Source organism: Nematolebias whitei, chromosome 5, assembly GCF_014905685.2.
Source record: "Nematolebias whitei isolate Nwh7 chromosome 5, NemWhi1, whole genome shotgun sequence".
In the NCBI taxonomy this organism is placed as follows: domain Eukaryota; kingdom Metazoa; phylum Chordata; class Actinopteri; order Cyprinodontiformes; family Rivulidae; genus Nematolebias; species Nematolebias whitei.
In genome coordinates this window covers 37370185-37398099 of record NC_056502.1, presented here as the reverse complement: position 1 = coordinate 37398099, position 27915 = coordinate 37370185, and the positions used below count along the sequence as shown (strand labels likewise).

The window sequence follows — 27915 nt, the reverse complement described above, 5'->3', positions numbered from 1 at the left end:
GAGAGAGAGAGAGAGAGAGAGAGAGAGAGAGAGAGAGAGAGACTCTTCTCCACCACAGTTGGTGGAGTCTCCATGCCTGTGGGACCTCCAGTCCATACTCAGCACAGATGTTCCTGCATATTATTCCAGCAACTTGGTTATGGTGCTCCATGTTGCTTTGCCTGCCTGGATCTTACGTCATGCTATTATGTGTTGGACTGTCTTAGGGGCATCTTTGCGCAGCCTGCGTCTTGTCGGGTATGGTAGACCGCAGCCTCTATTGCACTTGTGACATGTGCGATATGACATTCACCAACAGTTACAATGGAATATGCTGTAGCTGGAGGTGTGGATCTATATGACAGATCAGCATTCCTCATGCTGCACACATTCAGAAAGAGTAGAGTAGCTTCTACTTTAGCAATGAGAATGTAGTTTTAAAAGTGCAGGTGATGGAAGACTGTTCAGTTGCTCGGCCAATCAACGTAGATTTAAATGTGATCCAATAACATCTGCTTTCATCTCAGTAGCTCTATTGAACAAAGAAAGTGCCTATATGCTGAACCATCCTGATGCATGCTCAATAATCCAGGTAGAAAAATCCAAAAAAGTTCAATCTGGTCCTCTGGATGTGGATATCCTAACTGGGCCTTCCTGAAAGCAGAGAAGAAACCCAAACAGGACTCCAGTCAGCCATCAGGTGAAAAGGAGGAACCCAGACCCAGACCAGTGGTCATTCCGTATGTTGAGGGAGTATCAGAGAAACTGAGACGTTTATTTTCTAAACATAACGTCCCAGTGGCTTTTAAACCCCAAAATACGTTACGGCAAAGACTGGTTCATCCCAAAGATCCAGTCCCCCGGCACAAACAGAGTAATGTTGTGTATGCTGTTCAGTGTCAGGAGGGCTGTGATCAGTCTTACATCGGGGAAACTAAACAGCCACTGGCCAAAAGGATGGCCCAGCACAGAAGATCAACATCATCAGGCCAGGACTCTGCGGTCTACACTCATCTCCAGGCCAGCGGTCACTCTTTCAAGGATGAAGATGTTCACATCCTGGACAGAGAGGAACGATGGTTTGAGAGAGGAGTAAAGGAGGCCATCTTTGTGAAAAGAAACCGTCCATCATTAAACAGGGGTGGAGGCCTCCGGGTTCAACTGTCCCCCTCTTACAATGCTGTGATTGCTAGTATCACTCAGCCCTCTGTGAATAGTAAACAGCCATCAGTGTGCTAATGATCCATTGTTAGGCTGATGGTCCTTCTTGAGCATGTGATCAGCTGGTTTTGGTTGTCAGCAGCAAAACTGGTTGATCCACTCTGAGAAGGTGCTATTTAAGAGACTGAGCTGAAAACAGCAGCTCAGACTGAGGAAGTCTCTCGGATGAGAGACGAAACGTTTCTACATTTTTTTTTTTTTTTTTTGCTTTGTTTTGTTTTTTGTTTTTTTTTAATGTCCAGAGGACCAGATTGAACTTTTTTGGATATATGCTGAACCAAGAGCTAAACTGGGCGATGATAAATGCTGTTATAAAAACTGGAAACAGTCACCACGAGTGCAACATTTAGAAAAATATGGAAACTAAATGATTAGAAAGACTGCAAAAAGCTTCATGCTCATCATATCAAATAGCATCAAGAGTCCCAGTTTATAATTCTTTAGATATCAATTTCAGACACTAAAATGTGTATATATAAGACAACTATTATGTTTTACTATTTTAAACTCCTGATCAGTTTGAACTATAACAGGAAGTAATGTGAAACCTTAAAGAACGGCTACAGCAAGCCGATGAATGAAGAGCTGCAGTGACAGGCTGCACTTTTCCTCTGCCCTGATGTTTACAGACTACTGCTGTGTGAAGCCCAAACTAGATTAAGGTAGCTTCCAGAAACACGGATAACAACACACATTTAACAGATATTTTGTTTTGTGAACGAGACACTAAACTAAATGATCTGTTAAGGGTTGCAAAACCAACCAGGACTAAACCCTTTGATGCTGCTCATTTAAACCTGAAAATTCCCAGTTTGGTTTTAGAATGGCCCAGAAAATGTAGTCAACCACATTCAAGGTCATTTAAACAGGCTTAAATGAGGTTTGAGCAATTTATTGCAACTGAAACTACATTCAGACATCATGTGGGGATAATTACTGTAATTCCACATTTCACACCTTTTCCACATTCAGAAAATCTTTAGGAGGCTTTGAATGTTTCTCGTGGGGTATAATAGCTTTCTATACCATTTACACTATGCTATTGCTTCTGAAAATGTGCCATAAGCTTTATGTTTATTATAGTAGTAACTGTGTTTAACAGATTGTTGATAAGCAAATGTAACTTTTATTCATTTGTCACAGCTAAGAAAAATGGATTCATTCATCAAAAAGAGGAATAAACGTCACCTTAATTGCTAAATTTATCCAAAGCATTTTTAATATAGAATAGTGTATAGGATTTACAGTCTTCTTAACACATGCTGAAAAATACTTAAAAATCAGAAAAAGCCCAGACCTTAGCTGGATTTCTAGGTCCTAAAGTTCACCAAGCATGATGTAACAGCTAGTTACATCATATACATGTATTACATCAAGATAGGATATCGTTATTACTGTCAAATGAATTTACCAAGTTCAAGGTTCTTTATTGTATTTTGTAATTTGCATCACATGTGGTACATGAGGTGGAACAAAATTATGTATTCAAAGTCCCAGTTGCACCCAAAAATAGCAAAAATATAAAATATAAAATTAAACATCTACACTAAACAATCCTAATGTAATCTAATATGGTGCATTAAACAGCAGCCTGAGCATGAGTCTGTTGTTAGATGATGGGTATGAATATAGCAGCTTAAGTTCTTGATAAAATAGAGTATAAAAATCCCATGAAGACCACAACAAATCAAACACTGCACCAGTATGGCTGAAAGAACAAAAATTCCGATGTATCCCCATTTACCCAAAAATAATGAAATGTTTGATCTCGACACAAGCTGTTGTTTAAAGTGGTGAACCCTCATGTAGGCAGACACTGGAGACTCCCAGGTAAAAATAAAGTCTATTTATTCAAACACAAACAAAGAGGCAGCAAAACTTACATGAAGTGAGGAAATGATGGGAGAAACAGAACATGACATTCTTGGGGGCACAATCCTCGGACAAAGGAGGAAACACAAAGACACTGTATTTATAAGGAGGCTAACAAGACAAAATGACAAACACCTGGGATGATTAGGATTGGAGACAAGTGTGACAGGAGCTGAGCAACAAGGAGGAAAAACACTAGGGAGGAAACACAAGGACTAAAGCAATGACAGGACACACAGATCTGTTAGCAGTTTGTACAAGTTTACACTTTACAAGAACTAGTTCAAAGTTTATCTCACACAAATCAAAACTGCATCAAGTCATTCAATCAAGGATGGCCCAGCAGAGAAGAGCAACATCATCAGGCCAGGACTCTGCAGTCTACACTCATCTCCAGGTCAGAGGTCACTCTTTCATGGATGAAGATGTTCACATCCTGGACAGAGAGGAACGATGGTTTGAGAGAGGAGTAAAGGAGGCCATCTTTGTGGCGAGAGCCTGCCCATCATTAAACAGGGGCGGAGGCCTCCATGTTCAACTGTCACCTTCTTACCCTGTTTGTCAACAGCACCGGTGGTGGTCGTTGTTAACACGCCTCGACCGATCCGGTATGGTTTTGCTTTGATAAACTCGCATTATAGTTTTGGCAAGGGTTTTACGTTGGATGCCCTTCCTGACACAACCATCACCATTTACCTGGGCTTGGGACCGGCACAAGAGATACACTGGCTTGTGCTCCCTAGTGGCTGGTTTAACTGTTCCCCTCTTACAATGCTGTTATTGCTAAAAATGTTGGATTGTAGACCTGGATTATTGAGCATGGACTTTGTTGTTTTCAACCAGTTTGACACAACTGTCAACAAGGAAGAGGGCCAGCAGTGGAGTAACAAAGAGACCATCTTAGCACCAACATAACTAGTTTGCTCCAGAATCAGTTTTGTGTTGTGTGTTTCCTTGACTGATGAAGCCTTGTGGATAGAAGGCGAAACGTTTCAGCCCAAAAAAAAGAAAAAGAAACTGTCCAGATGACCTGACTGAAAAATGTTGGATTGTATACCTGGATTATTGAGCATGGACTTTGTTGTTATTGCAAGTATCACTCAGCCCTCTGTGAATAACAGCAAGCAGCCATCAGGGCACTAACGATGAATTGTTAAGTTTATGGTCCTCCTTTTACATGTGAACAGCTAGTTCTGGATGTCACCAGAAAACTGGTTGATCCACTATGCGAAGGTGCTGTTTATAAGACTGAGTTTGTTGCAGCGCTTCAGACCGAAGAAGTCTTCTGGATGAAAGACGAAACGTTTCAACAAAAATAAACTGTCCAGAGGACCTGACTTAACTTTGTTGGATTTATCTACCTGGATTATTGAGCATGAATTAGGATGTTTTGAACCACTTTGGTCATGGCTGCCTCAAACAAGTCAGTGGGGGAGAGGCTGAACTCCAGAAACCATCCTATTGCCATCAAACTGGTTGACCCATTATGTGGAGGTGCTGTTTATAAGACTGAGTTTGTTGTGGCTCCTCTGACTGATGAAGTCTTTTGGATAAAAGACACAATGTTTCAACAAAAAGAAATCGTCCAGAGGACCTGACTTAACTTTGTTGGATTTTTCTACCTGGATTATTGAGCAAGAACTTCAATATGTTTCCCCCAAACAATTTTGAATGTTCGTAAACTGTGTCCCGGAGGAATTAACAGATTTAATGTGTCACATTTACATTCTACCAGTTCTTGAAATCTTGTTTTGCTTCCAGTTTCTGTACTATAATGTGCACATATTGTGAATAAATCTGCTTTCATTCACATTTTATTTTCTGTTTCTCTTGTCAAAAAAGAGAAAGTTTGAGAATTAGAGTAAAAAGCACAGAATTAGAAATACATCTTTGACTGTGGTCCCTTAAAACAGTTACTTTGTTACACAAAACAGACAACATTTATAATGTAACTGTGGCTATTCATACACACGCAGAGACCAGCAAGAACATTATGAATGTCAGAAAGTTTTCTTCTCTATGCCACACCTGCGTCTCAATTGGCTGAAATATGTTCCTGATGTAAAAATGGACATGAATTCACAATTTGGTATAAGCTTTAACACGTGTTTGGGTATTGCACAGGACTTCAGAGTTAGATTTTAAAAAGATAAAAAGACAAGATTTTATCTATACCAAATGACCATGAAGATAGAAGCAACACAGACATGTTTGTGTGAGCCTCTGCTTCTGCACCATCTCACAGCAGACTGACCACATCCTGCCCTCAAGAAAAAACATAAAAAAAGCTGAGGCTTGTTCTAAAAGTGTCTCAGTTTACAGCAGTGGCATAGTCTAAAAAACATTGTTTAACATTGCCAAAGTGAGCTGCACTCAGTTTCATTAGTCAGTTTAAAACAGCATAGTAAGGTTCAAAACTCAAAGTGTCTGCTGCTAAAGGTTTGGTGCCAGAACAAAAAGATATCCCACTCAACTCCAGTCCATGTCTTTGTCCATAAGGAGCATTATACTCCTGCCATGACGTGACAGTCTCAGACCAGGATGCAGTTATGGATATCACAGATGTTCTGGGATGACCTTGTCATGATCGCAGTCGTAACATAGGCATGAGGCCATTGCCAGTCTTAATTCAAATCCCCAACAACAAAGCTATGTCAGTGGACGTCATGGATTCACTGTCACTACAATCCCCATGTTCCACGCAGGACTGCACTACTCCACCACAATGATAAACCACCTGGGCCTAGAAACAGAAGTTTTTTTGCCTGCTTAAAACTATTGTGGACAGCCACACTGTCACAAGTGAGAGGTTTACTGTGTTTATAATATGGGACTCAACAAGCCAAGACTGCAAAGATCATCCACATTTTGGCAATTTTCTTTACAAACTATCAAGGTCAGAACGAGATGTTTTATTGGTATGGCTAATATGTATGATTACAAATAATAATAATTTATGTGCATAGCATTAAAGCTTAACTCAAAGGAAATAACTAGACAAACAAATTAAACTGATGAATAAATCAGGTTTTCTTTGAGCATAGTGATGCTGCATATTTGTGCTCAAAACCATTTCAAATAGCATCCGTGGCCGTATCACAGTACCTATGGTGCACATGGTATCCTGCAGCGTTGATGATCCAGCCGGGCTCTTCAGGGTTTGGAATTATTGCTGTCTTGGCAATCAGATGCTGAACATCCCTCCATGTCAGCCTCGAACTAAGAAACATAAAAGAGAATAAGTTGAAGCATGTCCATCTTTTAGTTTGTGATCGACAACGAAAACCACAAGGAAAACACTGGAAAGAAATTCACAGGAAACATAAAACAGGTCATGATTTAAGCAGGATGTTGGTGGACTGCTCAGTGGAGCTCATATAAAAAGTCTACACTGTATTACTGCAAGGTTTACTGATACTTACAGTAAGCTGCTGCAATAAGACACTGCCTTGCCTTTAAAAGCAGTTCCTCTATACATAAAAGCACATATTTTAGTCAAGCCTCCATTTTTAATAATGGCGTCAAAAACTGTGAATCCAACAAAGAATATTTGATACTTAACAAAAGAGTCCAGAGAGCTAAATGTAGAGAAAGTCCTCTTTTTAATCCCAGGCAGGGGAATTCTAATAGAGCAGACTCAAGTGTCATGTCAAGCAATATACTAATGGAATCCAATTAAGACCTTTAAACTGCGCAGAGAGCTGGAGGATATTAGCTCAGTTTTCTATAACAAAAGACCAAAGGGTCGTCAACGAGGTTTTTTTTTTTTCTTTCAGAGCATAAAAAGCATAAAGGAAATTGGGTTTTTCTGCTTTATCCACTTATTATTGTTCCCTAAGAAAATGATTTGAATGGAGTAAAGTAAAACAGCACAGGCACCCAATCTGAACAGCTTTTTTATTAGGAGAAAAAAATATCACCGCTCTCTGCTTCAATCTCACAGCCATTTCTTAGAATGACACACACACAAATGGTGTTAAAGGTGTACTACATGGTAAGGATTTATTTCCACCGTCAATATATATTTAACATCATGTAAAACTTTTCAATTTTCACTAATGGCCAGCGTTTTGTTCTGCAGCATGCCAGGGCAGTGATCTATGCTGATGATACCACAATATATGTCAGATTCATCTGTTGAGCCACTGTCCAGCACCTTGGCCAGCAAATTTAAACAAGTTGTAAATTGAGTGCATACAAATAAATTGGTTTTAAACTTATATAAAACCAAAAGCATAATATCTGGATCAAATTGGACATTAAAAACTTAACCAAAACCAAACCTGTCTATAAATAGAGCAGCCATTACTCAGGTAGAAGAAATTAGACTTCTGGGAGTTACTATGGACAGCAGACGACTAGACAAGACAACTAGCTGTTAAAAAAAGATGTATACATTATATACCATTAAAATTAATCCCTCAAATTATTAACACAGTTGTCTTGTGTAACTTGCAGTATTGTCTGATGGTGTGGTCCAGAGAAAAATACTTAACCAAACTACAATTGGTCTGAAATAGAGCAGCTCGTCTTGCACTGAATTGTTCCAAATCTACAAATATTATCAGTATGCACAAAGTATTAAGTTGGCCTTTGGTTTGGCCTAAGGTTGAATTTGCCATTTTATGCTTTTTTTTTAGAAAAATTGTGGTATCTAAGATACCAAATGTTTTATATAACCGACTTTTATTTAGCCAAACTTTACACAATTATATTACAAGGCATGCTTTAAAAGGTTGTTTTATTGTCCCACCATGCGACAGGAACGCTGGATAAAATACTGATATTTTTGGAAGAATGAAAACATGGAACTCTCTTCCTTCATCTGTGTTAAATGTAACAACTGTTAGAGCTTTTAAAAGAGCCCTGCTAAATTATTTTATCATATAAAGGGATATAATTGTACATTTATGAATTAATTATCATATGTTACAAATGGGCCAGTGCGGTGGCGCAACTGGTAGAGCTGCTGCCTCTCAGTGAGCAGGTCCCTGGTTCAAATCCCGGTCCAGGGGCCTTTCTAGGTGGAGTTTGCATGTTCTCTCCGTGCATGCGTGGGTTTTCTCGGGGTACTCCAGTTTCCTCCCACAGACCAAAAACATGCATGTTAGGCTGATTGGTAACTCTAAGGTGTCCCTAGGTGTGAGTGAGAGAGTGAATGGTTGTTTGTCTCGTTTGTCTCTACGTGGCCCTGTGATGGACTGGAGACCTGTCCAAGGTGTAGCCTGCTCCTCGCACAGCGACCGCTGGACATGGGCACCAGCGAACTCCATGACCCAAAATGGAAGAAGCAGGTAAAAGATAATGGATGGATGGAAGGCTGTTACAAATGTTATATTAAGTGTGTGTAACTGTCTTTGTAATAAATGTTTTTTTATGACGTGGACCCCAGGAAGAGTAGCCATTGTTACGGCAATGGGATCCAAATAAATAAATAATAATTTAAAAAAGGTGTTTAAAAGTGTACTACATGGTAAGGATTTATTTCCACCATCATCAATGACATCATCATAATGCATGTAGTCAGCTTCTTCTGTATTTATATTTTCGTAACGTTAGCCTATGTCAAAAGTTCCACTTAGATGTGAAGAAAAGTTGCACACAGAGGAAAAAGAAACCAAGTAGCCTCTTCATTATTCAGCTGCCGGGTGTTGGACGTCTCATGAACTATCAGGCACAGATTTATTCTGATGTATTCCACTCACATATTGGTGGAAAAATTTTTTGGAGGAGAGTAACTTTCATTAGTAGTACTAAACAAAACCATGGCAAGCACCAAGAAGAGGCAGCTAGAACAACTTGATGGGAATAACACCGGAAACACTAAAATTAGAAGGATGTAAGAAAACAAAACACAATGCACAAACAATTATTTAAAGCTTTGATTTCAAAGGAATTGGACTGCGAGTGTGTGCATGTGGGGAACGAGCTTTGTACTTTTGAACCGTTGCTGCTCACTGCACGTGTTTGTGTGTGTGCGAGTGCACGTTCTGCGTTACATATTAGCGGCAGCAGTGTGCTTCTGTTGTGTGCACTCCCCCACCTCTATCATCAGCACCACCACATCACCCCTCTGGTGGAATCAGAGAAAGCCCCATGGCCCCGGCTGGTTTGCATAAAGCAAACAAAATTAAATTTGCTTTGCTAAATCAAAGCATGTATGGTATTCCAAGCCGCTCTCTCTGGGACAAATTACTTCAAACGGCCTCCTTTGTATCATAACAGAATTAAAAAATATCAGCCCAATCAGTGGCACTCCAAAACCCTCGACTCAGGAATTAATTATTGAACCGAGGACTTTTCTCTCTCCTGGCAGTCTGTGACACAGATCTATTTATTTTGGAAAAGTCATTTTGCTCTGAAAAGCTCACTGCTGGCTGAGAACACTGCTACTCCCCCTTTCTCAGATTTTACTTCTCGTTGCTGCACAGCCCCCTGAAGGAACACGTGAAAAGGTTTAGACCAGAAGATTAAACAGAAAAATCCACAACCAGCATTAACTGTGGTGCTGGTTGAACAGAAGTGTTCCTAATGATGGATTGGACTTCAGATGGACGGAGAAGTCAACTGTTTTACAAACGGTGCATTTAGATTTGTGTAAAAACGAATGGATTTAGCGATGAATCAGTGCTTTAAGTGTTTTTAATGCAGAAGATGTGTCTTTGGCACACAGTTTAACTAAATTAAAAACAAATATATTAATAATACTCCTTTTATACAGAGGTTAGTAAAATAAAATGTGTTATAATAAAATGTGTTATACCAGATCAAAACAAAAAATATATAAAGACAAAGTGACCAACCAACAAACAAACAAACAAAATAAGTATTAATAAGCCAGTTGTAAAATAATTAAACAGCAATGACTGAAAAAATTAAGGAAATTAAAACCTTATTTTCAAGAAAACACTGCATAAAAACATACATGCATACTACTGGTATATGGTTCATTGGATCATTCTTGGCTACCAGACCAAATTTTAGCTCAATTTGTCTAAAAATGACTGAATTGAAGCTGTAAGAAACCAAATGGAGCTCAAGAAGCTGATATGAGCAGGAAAGTAGTAGATAAATTAATTGACAAACTGAGGTTAGGAGAAAGACGCCAAAAGGAGCACAAAACAGCTAAAATTAGCTGAAAAGTAGCTGAAAACGTTGGAATTACCAGAAGGAAACTGTAAGAGCACACATTTGCTGAATCAAGCAGAAAGAAACTCAAATGACCACAAAAACGGTTACAGTTATGGGTGGGGGTTGGGGGTGCGAAACTTGGGAGGAAAAAAAACCCTGCAAAACATCCGCTGAGCTTCTCTCTCAGACTGCAGGCTTACTTGCAGTTCCTAGAGTTTCCAAAAGCAGAATGGAATGAAGATCTTTCAGTTATCAGCCTCTTCTCTTGTGGAACCAACTTCCAGTTTCTGTCTGTGAGGCTGACACATTGTCCAGTTTAAAGACTGGGATTAAGACTTTCTTTTTGATAAATCCTATAGTTAGGTTTGGCTTATTATGCTGCTATAGGCTTAGACTACTGGAGGACAAATTGACCTTATTTCCTTAAATGAATTGTTTTCATTTGATACTATTTTTATCTTATCATGTGATTCTTGACCTGCCATTGTGTATCTGTTCCTAACAAACCCAGCCGGTCGAAGCAGATGGTCGCTTGTCCTCAACCTGGTTCTGCTAAAGGTTTCTTCCTCACGAGGGAGTTTTTCCTTTCCACTGTCGCCTTCATGCTTGCTCAAGATGAGAGTTCTGCGATGGAGGTAAATTCAAAGCAGTCTTCTCCTTAGATAAATTATGTTATTAACTTACTCTTTATGTATAGCCTCCCTTGTAAGGTCTATTCGGGGGTTCTGGAGAAGAGGGTCCATCGGATAGTCGAACCTCGGATTCAGGAGGAGCAGTGCGGTTTTCGTCCTGGTCGTGGAACACTAGACCAGCTCTACACTCTCAGCAGGGTCCTGGAGGGTGCGTGGGAGTTTGCCCAACCGGTCTACATGTGCTTTGTGGACTTGGAGAAGGCGTTTGACCGCGTCCCTCATGAAACCCTGTGGGGGGTACTCTGGGAGTATGGGGTACCGGGCACTTTGATACGGGCTGTTAGGTCCCTGTATGACCGGTGTCAGAGCCTGGTCTGCATCACCGGCTTGTTCCCGGTGAGAGTTGGACTCCGCCAAGGTTGCCCTTTGTCACCGATTCTGTTCATAACTTTTATGGACAGAATTTCTAGGCGCAGCCAAGGTGTTGAGGGGATCTGTTTTGGTGGCCTTAGGATTGCGTCTCTGCTTTTTGCAGATGATGTGGCCTTATTGGCTTCATCAGATCGTGGTCTACAGCTTTCGCTGGAGCGGTTCGCAGCCGAATGCGACGTGGCCGGGATGAAGATCAGTTCCTCCAAATCTGAGGCCATGGTCTTGAGCCAGAAAAGGGTAGGGTGCCCTCTCCGGGTCAGGGAGGAGGTCCTACCCCAAGTGGAGGAGTTCAAGTATCTTGGGGTCTTGTTCACGAATGAGGGAAAAATGGAGCGTGAGATCGATAGGCGGATAGGTGCAGCGTCTGCAGTGAAGGGCTCTCCCTTAGAGACAGGGTGAGAAGCTCGATCATCCAGGAGGGACTCAGAGTAGAGCCGCTGCTTCTCCACGTCGAGAGGAGCCAGTTAAGGTGGCTTGGGCATCTGTTTAGGATGCCTTCTGGACGCCTCCCTGGTGAGGTGTTCCGGACACGTCCCACCGGAAGGAGGCCCAGAGGAAGACCCAGGACACACTGGAGGGACTATATTTCTCGGCTGGCCTGGGAACGCCTTGGGATTCCCCCGGAAGAGCTGGCCCAAGTGGCTGGGGAAAGAGAAGTCTGGGCCTCTCTACTTAGGCTGCTACCCCCGCGACCCGACCCCGGATAAGCGGAAGAAAATGGATGGATGGATGGATGGATGGATTTATGTATACGAATATTTCTGTACAGTGCCCTGAGATGACTTAGTGCTATATAAATAAACTGAATTGAAAAATAAGTCTGAAAATAACAAAGAAAAAGAAGAAGCACAAGGAAGCTAATATTAGCAGAAAGAAGCTAAAAGGAACAAAATTTAGCTGGAAAAAAGCAGAAAAAATGTGTTAAAAAACTGCAATTGGGTTAAAGATGCTGAAAAGCAGAAGCAGAACAAAAGCTGAACTGAGCAGTAAAAGGCTGTAAACAGCACAAAGGGTTAGAAGGATGTTATGACAGATTTATTTGTTTTCAATGAGACAATATTAAAGAAAAACTGGAAAACAATATTGTATATGCTTAATAAGCATTCTTACTATTAACTACTGGCAATTTCTGCATAGTTCTGCTTGGTTCTTTTGATTGGTGTTTGAATTTGTGACATTGTAAAGACATACTTACTGTAACTAGTATGTTTTATTGGCCCCTTGACTAAAACTCTAACCCAGAAGTGTTGAACATCGTCTTACCGACAGAATATTGTCATGAGCAACAGTCTAGAAACAATAAAGTCAAAATAATGACCAATAAACAAGCTAGGAACAAGCAATCAATGACATGATCAAATGATCAAGGGTTAACAAAAATGAAAACTGCACTAAGGACAGCCACAACGATCAAAACACTCAACTTTTTGATGCCCAGACCCATGAAACTGGAGAAGAAGAGCATACTTCATCCAATCAAAGCATTTAGTGGAGCGCTAACAGAGTTGAATAGAAGGCTCCCACAATCTGTGTGCACTGGTTCCACTGGTCTGCAACCTGAACGTACGAACATACGAGCATCCTGCAGACCTTCACAGCCATCGTCCCCTCGATAAGGCTCACAAAGCAGTACAGCAGCCGTCACAGTGAGCACACAACTGTTTACAAATCCCCAGTTAATAGGATCAGGCCTCATTGACTGGGCCACTTCGATGTGTCTGATGTAATCTATTAGCTCTATGATAGTCAGTGTCTCAGTCAGATCGATAAACCTGGGCCTATATATTGCTCCACTGTGGACTGTTACTCCACTTTAGCACTGCTGAGAATGCAGATTGTGATTATACAATGAGTGTGTGTGTGAGGATATGCACGCACACACTCATTCCATCAGTCCACTTGTTCTTATCCTTCAAATTTTAGTGTTTGCATTAATTTGTGTGTGCATTTGCAAGTGTGTTCATTATCTGTCAAAAATATTTACCGTTGTTGTTAATTCTGCTGCACTTGAATAAATAAATAAATATGGAGGTTGTGCACGTGTCCGTGTGATGAGTAATTATGTTGACATTTGTAATAACCATGCGCCTAGTATTTGTAGTGCTATATTACTGCACAATAGTGTCTTACGCCATGTGTGTGTGTTTATACCATTTTGCCAAACATAGACGTGGATGTTTGCATGTGTGTGTGCGCGCCCTGTGTTTGTGTGTGAGAGTGTGTCTGTAGCTGCTGTAACTGGGTTTCCAATTAAGTTGAACCAGAGGCTGGATCAATGCAAGTCCTCTGTGTGCAGGAATGAGCAGCCCTGGGCCCTTAGAGCATGCCCACGAATAATTTATCACTCACACTGGGTGCAGGCAGACTGGAGGAGGAGGAGGACTGGCATGAGGAGAAGGAGACAGAGAGCATAAGGACAAAGTGTCCAGCCAAGGGGGAGAAAACACCAAAGAAGAGCAACTGAAGAGTCAGAGAGATGGAGGGATGAACGAAACAGAAAGAGACCAGAACCTGGAGGAAAACACAACCAGCTCTTTATCATTTGGAAGCATGACTCAAACGTTTCCCCATAAACAACCACTGAAAATAGAATTCTGCAGGGAGAACAAGCTGCATTGTTCGGTCAGCTTTATACATATCAAAAGTTTGAAAAGGCTGTCAGACAGCTTGCAAGTGCATTTTATTTGGCTCTAAAAGAGTTGATATGATCACATACTTAGTGTAATAGTCTAGGCTAATCTAATCAAGTTTATCTAATCTAGTCAATGCGATGAACATCGTTAATCGTCAGCTTGGGCAAGCTCTGCAAACACCTTGAATAAAACAACATTTTCAATAGACCGGAAGTGACCCAGCCGCACATCCCCGAACACGGAAGCTGACGTGCACAGAACCAATTATATTAATCTAAAAATGACTGAATGGAGAGTCAAACAAAACATAATGCGTGTGATGTGAACAGTGACCTCAGAAAGTATTCAGACCACCGTCACCATTTCCAGTTGTGTTCTGTTGCTCCTATTGTTTAATCTATGCTCAGTAACACATAATGAGAAAACTAGAAACATAATTTTTGTAAAATGTTGTGCAATAGCACATGAAATTTAGTTCAGGTGCCTCCCTGTATAACCTTTAATCAGTGGTGAGATGTTCCTACAACACGCTTGGAGTCCACCTGCTCTAAACATTGATAATTACCACAGAAAAATATTACCGTATATTTTGGACTATAAGGCGCACTTAAAATCCTTTAATTTCCTCAAAAATTGACAGTGAGCCTTATAATCAGGTGTGCCTTATGTATTAATTCTGGTTGTGCCACTCACCTTGAACCAATTTTATGTGGTTATTGTGAATGAGTTGAATAAAGTTTGACTTATCAGACTGTTTTGTTTTGCTTAATGCACTCTATAATCCGGTGCTTACGGCAAATTACGGCAAAGACTGGTTCATCCCAAAGATCCAGTCCCCCGGCACAAACAGAGTAATGTTGTGTATGCTGTTCAGTGTCAGGAGGGCTGTGATCAGTCTTACATCGGGGAAACAAAACAGCCACTGGCCAAAAGGATGGCCCAGCACAGAAGTTCAACATCATCAGGCCAGGACTCTGCGGTCTACACTCATCTCCAAGCCAGCGGTCACTCTTTCAGGGATGAAGATGTGCACATCTTGGACAGAGAGGAACGATGGTTTGAGAGAGGAGTAAAGGAGGCCATCTTTGTGAAAAGAAATCGTCCATCGTTAAACAGGGGTGGAGGCCTCCGGGTTCAACTGTCCCCCTCTTACAATGCTGTGATTGCTAGTATCACTCAGCCCTCTGTGAACAGTAAACAGCCATCAGTGTGCTAATGACCCATTGTTAGGCTGATGGTCCTTCTTGAGCATGTGATCAGTTGGTTTTGGTTGTCAGCAGCAAACTGGTTGATCCACTCTGAGAAGGTGCTATTTAAGAGACTGGGCTGAATACAGCTCCTCAGACTGAGGAAGTCTCTCGGATGAGAGACGAAACGTTTCTACATTTTTTTGCTTTGTTTTGTTTTTTGTTTTTTTGAATGTCCAGAGGACCAGATTGAACTTTTTTGGATTTTTCTACCTGGATTATTGAGCATGCATCAGAACAAAAATAAACATATTTTTCTTCTTTTGGCTGCTCCATTCTTAACGGGTCGCCACAGCAAACTAACTCGAATGAAGACTTGGCTATTGTTTTTATGCCGGATGTCCTTCCTGACACCACAGACACCGAGCTACCACAGCCCTCTGTGTGGAGCAGAGAGCTGCTATCTAGGACACCCGGGGGAGCAGATGGTGGGGGTTAAGGGCCTTGTTCAAGGGTTCAGAGTGGGGCGAATGAGGGTGAAGGCAGGTGTGGGTGCTTCACCTTTTCCAACCACATTTTTGATGTCAGTCCTGGGAGTTGAACTGGCAACCTTCCAATCACAGGCCCACCTTCATGAAGGACCACACTCACCCAGCACACACTTTTTGCCCCACTCCTCTCAGGAAGGAGGTTGATGAGCATTAAGTGTAGAACGACTATATCAGAAAATTATCTAAAAAAAAAAAGTTAAGTCTGGTCCTCTGGACATTCAAAAAACAAAACAAAGCAAAACAAATTAAAACAACAATAAAAAAAAAAAAGTCCAAGAGGACCAGACTTAACATTTTTTAGCTTTTTCTGCCTGGATTAATGAGCATGCATCAGGATATCAGAAAATCATTTTTATCCAGATGTGCAAAACTTGTTGCACCGAATCCAACAAAGACTTGAGTCTCTATGCTCTCTAACATGTTTCAACTAAATAAAAGGTAAAGTGAATACTTACAGCATGAAAATGTGATATTTTAGTCTCTTTGTTGAGGTACTGAGTGTGGATTATTGACAGGAAAAGGATAATTTAAATAATTATATCACCAGGCTACAGCATGAAAAAACTGCAGAAAGTACAGGGGGTCAGAATACTTTCTGAAGCCACAACAGAATGTTACTGTTTTTAAATGTTATCAACATATTATACTATTTCATGCAGAGTACTACTTTGATTTTCAAATGTCATTTCATAAAAAGTTAGATTGCACTATTTGAACCACTGTGATGGTTTTTATTGTCAGGAAAAACAAGAAATTAGTTTAAAACTTAATTCTAAATTTGGATGAAATGTTGTGAATTTTTCTTTTTTGTAATGAATATGTCCAGGTTAATACGGGTTAACAAAAATTTATTAAAACCTTGTTGTAGTCCAAGATGGCAGGCACTCAAATTATCGCTTCCATCAAATCTGGCTATTCAGTTTTATTCTAAACTATAAATGCATACGTGAAATATAAAATAGGTATCTAGTGATTGTGTATAAATTGAAAAAAGTTGTTGTAAACCACCTCCACACATCTACAAACCAAAGCAACGTGTGGACTAAACAGTTACAAAGTAAAGATGACGCTGTAATCCCACAATGAGCTTCACTCAAGGTGAACGAAAACAAGAGACAAAATGCAGTTGTTTATTTATTTATTTATTTATTTATTTATTTATTTAAAAAGATCCCAGGAGTAGCAAACTCTTAAACCCTAACCAGTTTCACTCTATATGACATCACATGCATGTTTGCCTCCAGAGGAGATTTAGGCATTTAGATTCATAACAATGTATTCTGAGGCATGCTCTGAAATCCAGGTAGAAAAATATAATTAAGTTATGCCAGGTCCTCTGGATGGATTAAATATAATAATAATAATAATAATAATAATAATAATAATAATTATTATTATTATTATTATTATTATTATTATTATTATTATTATTATTATTATAAAAAAATACAACAACAACAAAAAAAAGCATGGGAGGAATGCTTTTAAAAAAAAAAAATCCATCCGGAGGACCTGATTTAACTTTGTTAGATTCATCACAACAGTTACATTATTGAAGCTCTTTATGTCTAACATTCGTGTTATAAAACTAAAATACAAATAAAGCAAGCACTGGCAGTGAAACTTGTTAGCATGTGCTGGTATGAGACAAGCAGCAGTTTAAAGCCCACCACCTCATGGCAGCTCTGCAGTTTAAAGTCTGAACTCACACAGATGGAGGTTTGCCCTTTTTTCATAAAGTGACAGAATGAAGGCAGAACTTCTCACAAAGCATATGCATCAGTATCACAAAGAAAGGATTATTAGTCAATGCGTCATTACTACACATAGTGCATGTACAGTATATTCCTGCAAAATTAACTAAACGGAACACACAGACACACTGCATCTCTGCTCTGTGTAGTGTCACTTTCCTCAGTTTGTCTCTGTCAGTCTCACAGAACCAAGACATGGACGGGCAAGAAGCTCCACACCGCTCTGTAATCTCCTCTTAATGTGCTGCTCTCTGAGCCTAAATGAACCCACTCAGAGTGACTGTGAGCAGACTGAGATTCCTCCCATGCTATCTGTACAAGTGTTACTAATGGATCTATCAATTAGGCCAAGTCCAATAACTGCATGCCTGCAATCTCCTTTAAACACACCGCACCGATTTAGCCCTGATTTCTGGTCCTAATGAGCGCATGTACAGAACACCACAGGCAGTTTGGGTCTTTAAGTGTTTAGTTGTATGTCTACATATGATTTTTGGTCCTAGAAATAGAGGTTTATGCATGCGTTTAAAAGTACAGTAGTTAAATAAGCATGATGTGCTGCATGTGCACGTCATTTGCTTTGCAAAAAACAGTAAAACACCAAAAATCTACTGGTACTTGCGATGAACTTGATACATACTCTGCGTATAAATGTCTCAAATATTGTTTATTCTTATACTGAATATATCAGCTGCATTTAAACAAACTATATTGCCATAATGTACTGTAATGTACTGTATATAAACATGTAAAGTACTGTTTAATATTTTGCAATATTAGATAGCCACTATCTTTATAATGTGGGACAAAATTATTTAGTTCTGTCACATATTATTTTGTCATACAAAAGAACTTTGGATCCACTAAAACTGAAACTACAGAGAATAAAGAATTAAATGATCATGTGGTGATGTGTTGGGACAGTCAGTTGCCACGAGGGATTATTCACATCTGAATTAAAATGTTTCTGTATATCTTTATACACACTTGATATTATTAGTCACCTTAGCATCTCTCAACTGTAAAAGTAAGCTGCCATGCTAAGCTGATTAAAATAAATAGTGTTTAACGCAGAATAGACTGAACATTTGTGCAAAATCAGTAATTTTTTCTGAGTTGCAAAAATAAGATTAGAACATTTTAAAATAAATTTTAAATGGTGCCAATGCAGTCACTGCCCAAAATTTCAATTACCAGTATAGCATTGTAATATTCTAAGCTAAAAGGTTGTCTACAGTTTTATGTATAAACTGTAAAGGTGTTAAAAGATCCCAGATTTTTAAAATAATTAAAAAAAAAAGTTAAAGCTGCTGCCAGTAGTTTATAATTTGACTCTAGCAACGTTCAAATAAAAGTATAAAAAGAGAAGTTTATAAAGTTACTGTTACATTTTTTTGTTAAATATTTTGATTGTTTGTAAGTTGAGGATATTTACTGGTATTTTTTGCATTCATTCTAACTAATTTATTCCCTGAAAATATTTAATATGTGAAACAATCCCTGGTTAGTGTCAGATTCTGCTTTTTAAGCTGACTCGCAGAGTTTTGAAAGGCTTCAGATCTGACCTGCAGGCGGCCCAGTGAAACACGCTCCGTGTTTACAAGTCGTGCTGCTTTAATGTGGTCTGGCTTTGTCTTGATGGAATAACTGTAGAACTCCCAGAAAAAGCAATTGGCTTGATGCCTTTCCTTAATTACAACACGTGCCTCCGGATCAATAGTTCCTCCACACAATTCCAAACTGTGCCACGAGCATTGGCACTTAATATTAGAGAAGCTGCCTTCTGCACATTTCACTTGTAACAACACGAACGACCTCTGCCATCTTTGGCACAAAAGACTCACCATCCATTGTTCCCCTAAAACAAATGTGGGTAAATTGATCATGGTGACATGATTGATTGTCATGCAGTGCAACATGACTGAACAAGGCTCTGGCCTCAGTATTTGCACCCCCAATGTGCATTAAATTCCCTTCACTTCTTTCAAACAAGCATGCAATTCAGATATTACACAATTTTGATTCACAACATTTTTGAATTATAGGTTCTGACACAACATTGGGAACACTGATTTTAAACTACTCATAAAAACTACAACTTTGTAGAATTTTATAGCATTCCTGAAATGAATGTTTGGAAACATGACAATTTCCCACTTGTGCCTGGTTGCCGTTAGGCGATAAAAACTATTACATACTGTTTAAAACAAAGTCAATAAGTCACTAAATTCAGTAATGGTTGTTTACATTACATATTTTCCTGATTTTAATTTGGATCAATTGATTGACTTCAATTGATTTGGAGTTCATCCAATCACAAAACAATCTGAACTAAACTAAAAAAAAGGACTGTAGACTACTACAGAGATGAAGCATCAGGAGGAAGAAACAAACAGACTGACGGATGAATGAAAAGAAACAGAGATAAAGTGACAGAGAGGGAGACATTGTGATGAAGTGAACAAAACAATGGGTTGGACAATAACCGACAAACAGGATGAGTGAGCGATTGACTCACACCGATGATTCATTGGACAGGAGTTAAGGTGTATGGATGGAGACAGGTGGAAACACAGACACAGTGTTACACCCTGACACTGCACACACTCGAACCCACTAAAGCCTATTCTGTTTAAACAGCTGGCTCAAGTAAGACTTAAAAATATTCAGACTAAAACAAAACTAACTTTGGAGAACTTAAACTGAATAAATAAATAAATTAATTAATTAATTAAAGCCAAAGTTCATCAGTTATAATTCAAACCTTGTATTAATGTTTGTTAAACAAACCAGTCACTAGGGAGCACAAGCCATTGTATCTCTTGTGCCGGTCCCAAGCCCGGGTAAATGGTGAGGGTTGTGTCAGGAACAGCATCCGATGTAAAACACTTTTGCCAAAACCATAATGCGAGTTCATCAAAGTGAAACCATACCAGATCGGTCAAGGGCTGGGCTAACAACGACCACCACCGGTGCTGTTGGCAGAGGACAGAGTGAGATGGAGGAGGATGACTCACTGTGGAGACCGCAGAAGAGGGAAAAGCCGAAAGAAGAAGTTAATGTTTGTTAAACTGTCTAGTTCATGTCTATGCCTCACTCCTAGAAGCTTTAAATGCTCAAGATACAGTATATTTACATACATTTGTTGTAATCCAAGACACATCCATCCATCCATCCATCCATTATCTTTTACCCACTTCTTTCCATTTTGGGTCACGGGGGTCGCCAGTGCCCATGTCCAGCAATCACTGTGTGAGGGGCGGTGTACACCCTGGACGGGTCGCAAGTCCATCACAGGGACACATAGAGACAAACGATACAAACAACCATTCACTCTCTCACTCACACCTAGGGACAATTTAGAGTTACCAATCAGCCTAACATGCATGTTTTTGGTCTGTGGGAGGAAACTGGAGTACCCGGAGAAAACCCACGCATGCAAGTAGAAGACATGCAAACTCCACCTATAAAGGCCCCCGGACCGGGATTTGAACCGTGGACCTGCTCACTGAGAGGCAGTAGCTCTACCAGTTGTGCCACCGTGCTGCCCTCTAAGATACATATTTTGTCTTTTACTTTACTATTTTGTCTTACTTTGTCGACTTTGACCTCTCTAAGTGACTTTAAACATCTAAGTTCCTGGCAAAAACCAATGCAGACGTGTTCCTCTTTTTAGTTTTCTAAATCGTCTTATAATCTAGCTGGGTTTTTTTTTTTCTACTATTCCTCTTGAATGTCCTTTAGGTTGCTATTTTGTTTTGATTTAAGAAGAGAAACTTAAATTTGTATGCCTATACACATTTTATGACTGGCTTTTGTTGTCCACTGTTGTCAACATTCTTTATTAAAATCAGGTCTCTCTTGTAAATGAGTCCCCGAAGCTCAGTGGGATTAACCTGTGCAAATAAAGGTTGAATGAAAAAAATAAATATTTGTATGGTCTGGGAGTGGTAGAACAGAGGTTAGAGAAGGTGAGCTTGTGATCAGAAGGTCACCGGTATGTCGCCCCCCACCACCCACCCCACCCCGGCCACCAGCATCAAAATGTGAATGGGAAAGATGAAGCACTAAGATGGGGTAGAGGTAGGGCAGCTGACTTGGGACCAGAAAGTCACAGTTTGACTCCCAGCAATTCCCACATGTTGTGGTGTCTCTGAGCAAGACAACTAATCCCCAAATTGCTCCCTGGCGCTTACATAGCTGCCCACTGCTCCACCTGGGTGTATCTCACATGTGATGGGTTAAATGCAGAGAACTAATTTCGCCATTGTATGGGAACATACAATAATGACAATCTCAGACTTCACTTCACTTCACCCACACCTGTCTCCACCCTCATTTGCTCCACTCTGGGCCCTTGAGCAAGGCCCTTAACCCCCACTATCTTCTCCCCCAGGTGCTCTAGATAGCAGCTCTCTGCTCCACACAGAGGGCTGTAGTAGCTCGGTGGTCTGTGGTTGTATCAGGAAGAGCATCTGGCGTAAAATCAATTGCCATGTGAGTTCATGTGAGTTCACTGTGGTGACCTCTTATGAATGGAGCAGCTGAAAAAACAACTATCTACTGTCTGTACAAATCCTGTACATATAGAAAGAAGTTTTAAAAGAAGAAAGAAGTTCAAAGCTTATATGGAGCTCTGACATCAATCTGACACCAACTTTAGATAATATCACATGTTTAAGAATTTATAAACAAAAGCCACAGCAGAATAGCCTTCTAAGGTTTGCTATAGACAATAAATGTACCTGTGGAATGGGTTTTGAAATAATACGTTTTCATGATTAGTTAGGTGTCATTGACACTGGATGACAACCCAGCTACAGTGTAAAAACATAAACAAAAATACATTCAAAACATGGATGGTCTTTGTGGGGTCTTCAGGTCTGCATTAATCATGCAAAGTATGGTATGAAGTTTATTCATTTAAAAAAAGTACAAAACAATTCCATAACAATATAAAAAAGATACAAAAGATTTAAAATGAAAGGCAGCAGAAAGAAGAAAAAAATCTTATTATATCTGCCCCTTTTTTCAAACAATTATTTCAATCATAATAATTTTCAAGTAACAGAACAAAATGAATAACTCTTTCTAATTTTTCTAATTTTTCTAATTCTAATACAAAACACACACTAAGCTACTTTATATATACTTTTTTAACAATTCAGCTTTGATCTTTTTCTTAAATGTACACATTGACTTGGCATTTTTCACATCACTCTCTAGACCATTCCACAATCCAACTCCTTGGATTGAGGTAGACCTTCCCTTCAGACTAGTTCTGAATTTTGGTTTGACAAATATCTCTATCCCCTTAAGATTGTAACAACTTTGTCTTTTAACAAAATTTCTTTGGATATTTAATGGTAATGTGTTATTTTGAGCCCTATACATAACTGATAAAATACTATAATCTACCAAATCATGGAACTTGAATAACTTCAGTTGATAAAATAATGTGCTTGATGGGTGACAGTAATGCTTTCTGGTGATAATTCTTACAGCTCTTTTCTGTAAAATAAAAATAGGTTTTGTAAATGTTTTACACACTTTCCCACAAACATCAATGCAATAGATTAAATGTGGAACAATGATTGTGTTATACAACATGTACAGAGCTTTATCATTTAATAATTCCCTGACTTTGTATAGTACTGCAATAGATGTAGATATTTTTGTTCTTACAGTAGTAAAGTAATCACAGTATCACAATAACAATCACAATCACAATAGATCACAATAGATCTCATAATCACAATCAAAGTAATCACTATTACATAGATGAGAATTATGTAGGGTTTCAAGCATGCACAAAACTTCCATAAAGAGGTCCTAGTGGTTTATCTTGGTGGTGGCAGGACATCAGGGTTTTGGACAGAGCATGAAAGAGTGCTGTAGCAATGTATTGAGGACGTGAGGCCCCTGTGTGACAGTCATCAAAAATGTGAAGCCAGATAACAACTGACCTCTGATTTAGGGTATGATCGTAACAAGGACATGAAAATGTCGGTTACGTACTGTAACCCCAGCTTCTATGAGTATAGGTGCAACCCTTTAAGGCTATTGCTAGTGGGTCTATCCCTACGCGCGCAGCGCTGAAAACTTTAGTCCACGCCCACCTACTGTGTGGGCCTCATCCCTGGTCCATATAAATTATGGTAAGACCGGGTAATCGGCTCCCAAATAGCTTTTTTCTTCAGCCATTTAGGAACCAGTGAGGCCCAGAGCTTAAAGGGTTGCACCTATACTCATAGAATCTGGGGTTACAGTACGTAACCAACGTTCTATTTCGTGTATTTCATCACTCAGCCTTTGCACAGCGTAATTGCGTGCTCCATGCGCAGGAACGCACCGGAGAAAGATCTCTGGTGAGGAAAAAAGGCTGAGATAGCAGACCTGCTGCTGTGTATAGGAACAACGAAGGATACAAATTGTAACAGTGTAACGATGAACAGAGCAGACCAACAGCTTCTCAGGATGAACTGATTAATAACAATAAAATCAGCAGTCATGAACTTGTGACTGATAATATATATCTCACACTGCGACTGCATGCAGGCAGGTGTGAGTTCAAAAGTGAGGCTCCATGAAACAAATAATAATCATTCTGTCAGAACCCTGAGAACAGAATGGGCCATGGAGAAAGTAGAAACATCACATAGATAAAAACGAATCATTGAACATGGCGATGACCAGGCAGCCGCCATACAAATATCCTCCACGGTCATCCCTCCATGCAGAGCCATGGAGGATGAAAACCCTATGGTGGAATGCGTTGAGATTCTCTGGAGGATCCAGTCCAGATGAACTGTAAGCTTCAGAAATAGCCTCACACAACCAGTGTGAGAGGCACTGGGTGGATAGAGGGCGTCCTGAAGAGCTGTCCCAGTAATGCACGAACATACGCTGAAAGCGGCGCAGTGTGGCCGTGTGCGCCACGTAACATGAAAAATGCGCGCATGGGACAGAAGGAGGTGAGCTGTTGCTTCCTTCTCAGAATTATGAGGATAAAACCCATCCAAGGTTATCACTCTTGATCTGAATGAGCTTGTGATGATTTCAAAAACGCAAAAACGCAAAACGTTGTTTTCAAAAACGGGTTAAAACGCAGTACAGCTGAACTGCCGTCAGCTTGAATTCTGAGACATGAGGGAGTAACAGAGAGAGCAAACAAACACTCACTCTCTTTGCCGACGTCAGAGCTAACAGCAGGGCTGTTTTAAATGACAGAAATTTAAGTAAAACCTGATCTAAAGGCTCAGAAGGAGCTTTGATCAGAGCATGCAGAACCATCATTAGGTCTCACTGTGGAGCTAGAGGACGTGACAACGGTCTGTGTCTCTGTACATCTTTCAGGAAACGTTTCATCAACGGGTGATTAAGAACTGTTCTGTCACCGAAGCCCTCATGACAGGAAGAAAAAGCTGCAGCATAAGTTTTAATTGTGCTGAACGCTAGATCTCTGTCCATCAGCTGCTGTAAAAATGACAGCATGCCACCTAGTGGACATGAGATGGCCTCCATGCCTTTATCTGCGCACCATCACTGAAAAACTGTCCACTTGATGTGTACAACGTTGTGGTGGAAGCAACTCGTGCGCCCTAAAACGTACGTACCACATCCCATCTTTTCTAAACAGATCTGTTCAGCAGACAGACCCAAAGATGCTGACCTATTTCTGGGTAACTCCTGATCGCTCTTCCTGCCTGGAGGAGAGCGCAGCCCCACAGCAGTTTCCATGGCCGACACAATATCAGTCGCTGCAGATTCGGGAGCCACGGAGCGCTTATGCGTTCGGGAGCTACAAGGATGACCGAGGGAAAAACACAGATCAGTAAAACTCTCCACTCTGGAGATGGAGGCGAAGGTGGAGACGGATGTCTTCAGCTTGCCAGGCCCAGCTGCAGGCTCGTTCCAGTGTGACGTCATAGCTGGACAGCGAGGCCAGATGGGGTCAGGGCGACGAGCCGGGGCGGAGCCAACCTTGCCGCCAGATCATCCGATCAGGGTCGAGGGAGGCGAGGGACGGAAAGTCCCTTGTGTTAACATCCTCCTGGATTATGACGGGCAGCTTTGAGAGAAGGGCGCCGACAGCTGGGAACGGTGTGGTCGCCGACGTGGGAAGATCCGGAGTGGCTGAGCAAAAGCTCGGCCGCTCGGCTTCCGTAACTACACTCGCCAGGAGAGAGGGGGCAGCTCCGCATTGCCTTTCTCGGAGGAATCATTCGATTCACTGCATGATTCTGCGTCAAAGAAGGTGGTGGTGTCGTCCCATGCATAGCGTCTCACCACAGAAAAAAACACTCAGCGGAGCTGCTGCCAACAATGCCTTTTTCGAGGGAATCATCCGATTCACCGCAAGAAAAAAAAAAACACGTTAGAAAAGGCGGTGGCGTCGTCCAGCGAGTAGCGGCCCTCCACGAAAAAACATTCAGCAGGGCTGCTGCTAACATCGGCTTTTTCGAGGAAATCATTCGATTACCGTGAGGAAAAAAAACGTTAGAAACGGCGATGACGTCGTCCAGCGGGTAGCGGCCCACCACGGAAAAGCTTACCTTGAACAAGGCTGCTCGTCTGCTTCTCCTCGAGGAAGAAGAGCTCACCGGGATGGCAGGAGGTTTGCGTGGCGGAGACCCAGGCATCCTTAGCAAAGGTTGTGCCTGTCAAAGCTGGACAACTTTTCCTTCTTTGTTCTTCTGACAGTGCTAGCTAGCTGGTTGAAGAAAAAATGGGAGCCGATTACCTGGTCTCACCGTAATTTATATGGACCGGGGATGAGGCCCACACAGTAGGTGGGCATGGACTAAAGTTTTCAGTGCTGCGCTGCGCACGTAGGGATAAATCCACTAGCGATAGCGTTAAAGGGCGAAGCCTATACGAAATAGAACAATCTAGTTCAGGTGTTATATTTGAGGCTGCTCAATAAGGTTTAACCTGACAGGATTTTCTTGCATGCAGCTGCATCCTGATACAGTCTGAGAGTCATGCCAGGGCTGGGTCCAGAGAGTGGGGCTGTCGTGTACTACATGTCAAGCAGTACTATCATGATGTTTGATATTTACAGCACGGTGAGGGAGCAAGACAGTCACTGAGGAATGTGGAAAATAATAAAAACAACAATATAGCAAGTATTAAAAACCTGTAAGCATTATGGTTGACTTCACACTTTGGGAGGTTTTTCAAATTTGCTTCATTACAAACATGATCTAGTAGGTTGTTACAGGGTCATCATCCAATGTGACGGGGCCTACTTAAGTCGACTATTATTCTCATTTCATTGTTTAGATAAATAAGCCTGTAATAAAATATTAAGATTAACAAAGAGGCATTCCAGTTCATTGGCCTTCCTAAATTTCAGTGTAATCTTTGTTTTAGCTGTAAATCTTAAAAAAAGATAACATTTCAATCTTTTGATTATTTATTTACTTTGTATTTATTAACTTTTATTTAACCAGGCAAATACCACTGAGATCACAGATCTCTTTTGCAAGGGAGGCCTGGGCCTGAAGGCAGCCTAACATGTATGCTTTTTGGTCTGTGGGAGGAAACTGGAGTACCCGGAGAAAACCCACGCAAGCACGAGAAGAACATTCAAACTCCACACAGAAAGACCCCAGGTCCAATCGGGGAATGAACCCAGGACCTTCTTGCTGTGAGGCAACAATGCTAACTACTGAGCCGTCGTGGTGCTAAATGAGTGAATCAGTGATGTTTGGTTTATAAAATCAGTGAGGACTCCAATTATTTTAGTTTTTACAAGAATTTTATAATAGTTAATTATTTTTAAAACACAATTTCAGATATTGAAATTTATGTTTTGGGCTATAAATTATACTTAAAATTTCTGTTTCATATATAGGGTATTTCTGTTAATACATATATACATATAGGGATGCACCGATCCACTTTTTTTACTTCCGATCCGATCTCGATACCTAGATCTGAGTATCAGCCGATACCGATCCAGTTCTGATATCATCATCATTGGTTTTATATGAGGCTGTAATAATCTCCTCTCAAGTATAATTTGTACAAATATTTGCATGCATGTCCAAAAAGGCAACTTGAGGTAAGTTTTATTAATGTTGGATAAGTTTTAAAATTAGAATTAAATTCTGCTAACACAAACCATGTTTATTTTTATTCCTAGTTTTAAAGTGGATATTAGTGATTAATTTAAGTGATTGTTTAAAGTTGTTTTATATTTTATAAGGGGCAGATATAAGAATTTTTTTCTTCTTTCTTCACTCTTTTCATTCAATGTTTTCTTTTTGATGATTTTTTTTAAAAATTTTGTTTCATTTAAATGAATGAATAAATGAATAAAATAAAATGTTAAATAGCTTCAAACACCTGCTAAGTTCATGGCATAAACCAACAGACATGTTCCTGTTTTTAGTATTTTACATCACTTTATAATGTAGCTGTTTTTGTTTTTAATATATATAATTTTCAAATCATGTTTTTTACAATTGTTTACTGTTGTACTGATAAATATCTCCTGGAGGGTAAACTATATCTTG

The 27915-nt window shown here is 40.2% G+C and overlaps 1 protein-coding gene across 1 annotated transcript in view; it reads right to left on the bottom strand.

The window, feature by feature from the left end:
• LOC119410401 (proprotein convertase subtilisin/kexin type 6-like) overlaps positions 1-27915 on the bottom strand; it is a 300210-nt gene that overhangs the window by 84010 nt on the left and 188285 nt on the right. Inside the window, exons 11-12 of the mRNA XM_037677312.1 lie at positions 9072-9145; positions 6178-6291 (exon numbers count right to left, since the gene is read on the bottom strand). Of these exons, the coding sequence (XP_037533240.1) occupies positions 6178-6291; positions 9072-9145 (188 nt within the window). The remainder of the gene's footprint in view (positions 1-6177; positions 6292-9071; positions 9146-27915) is intronic.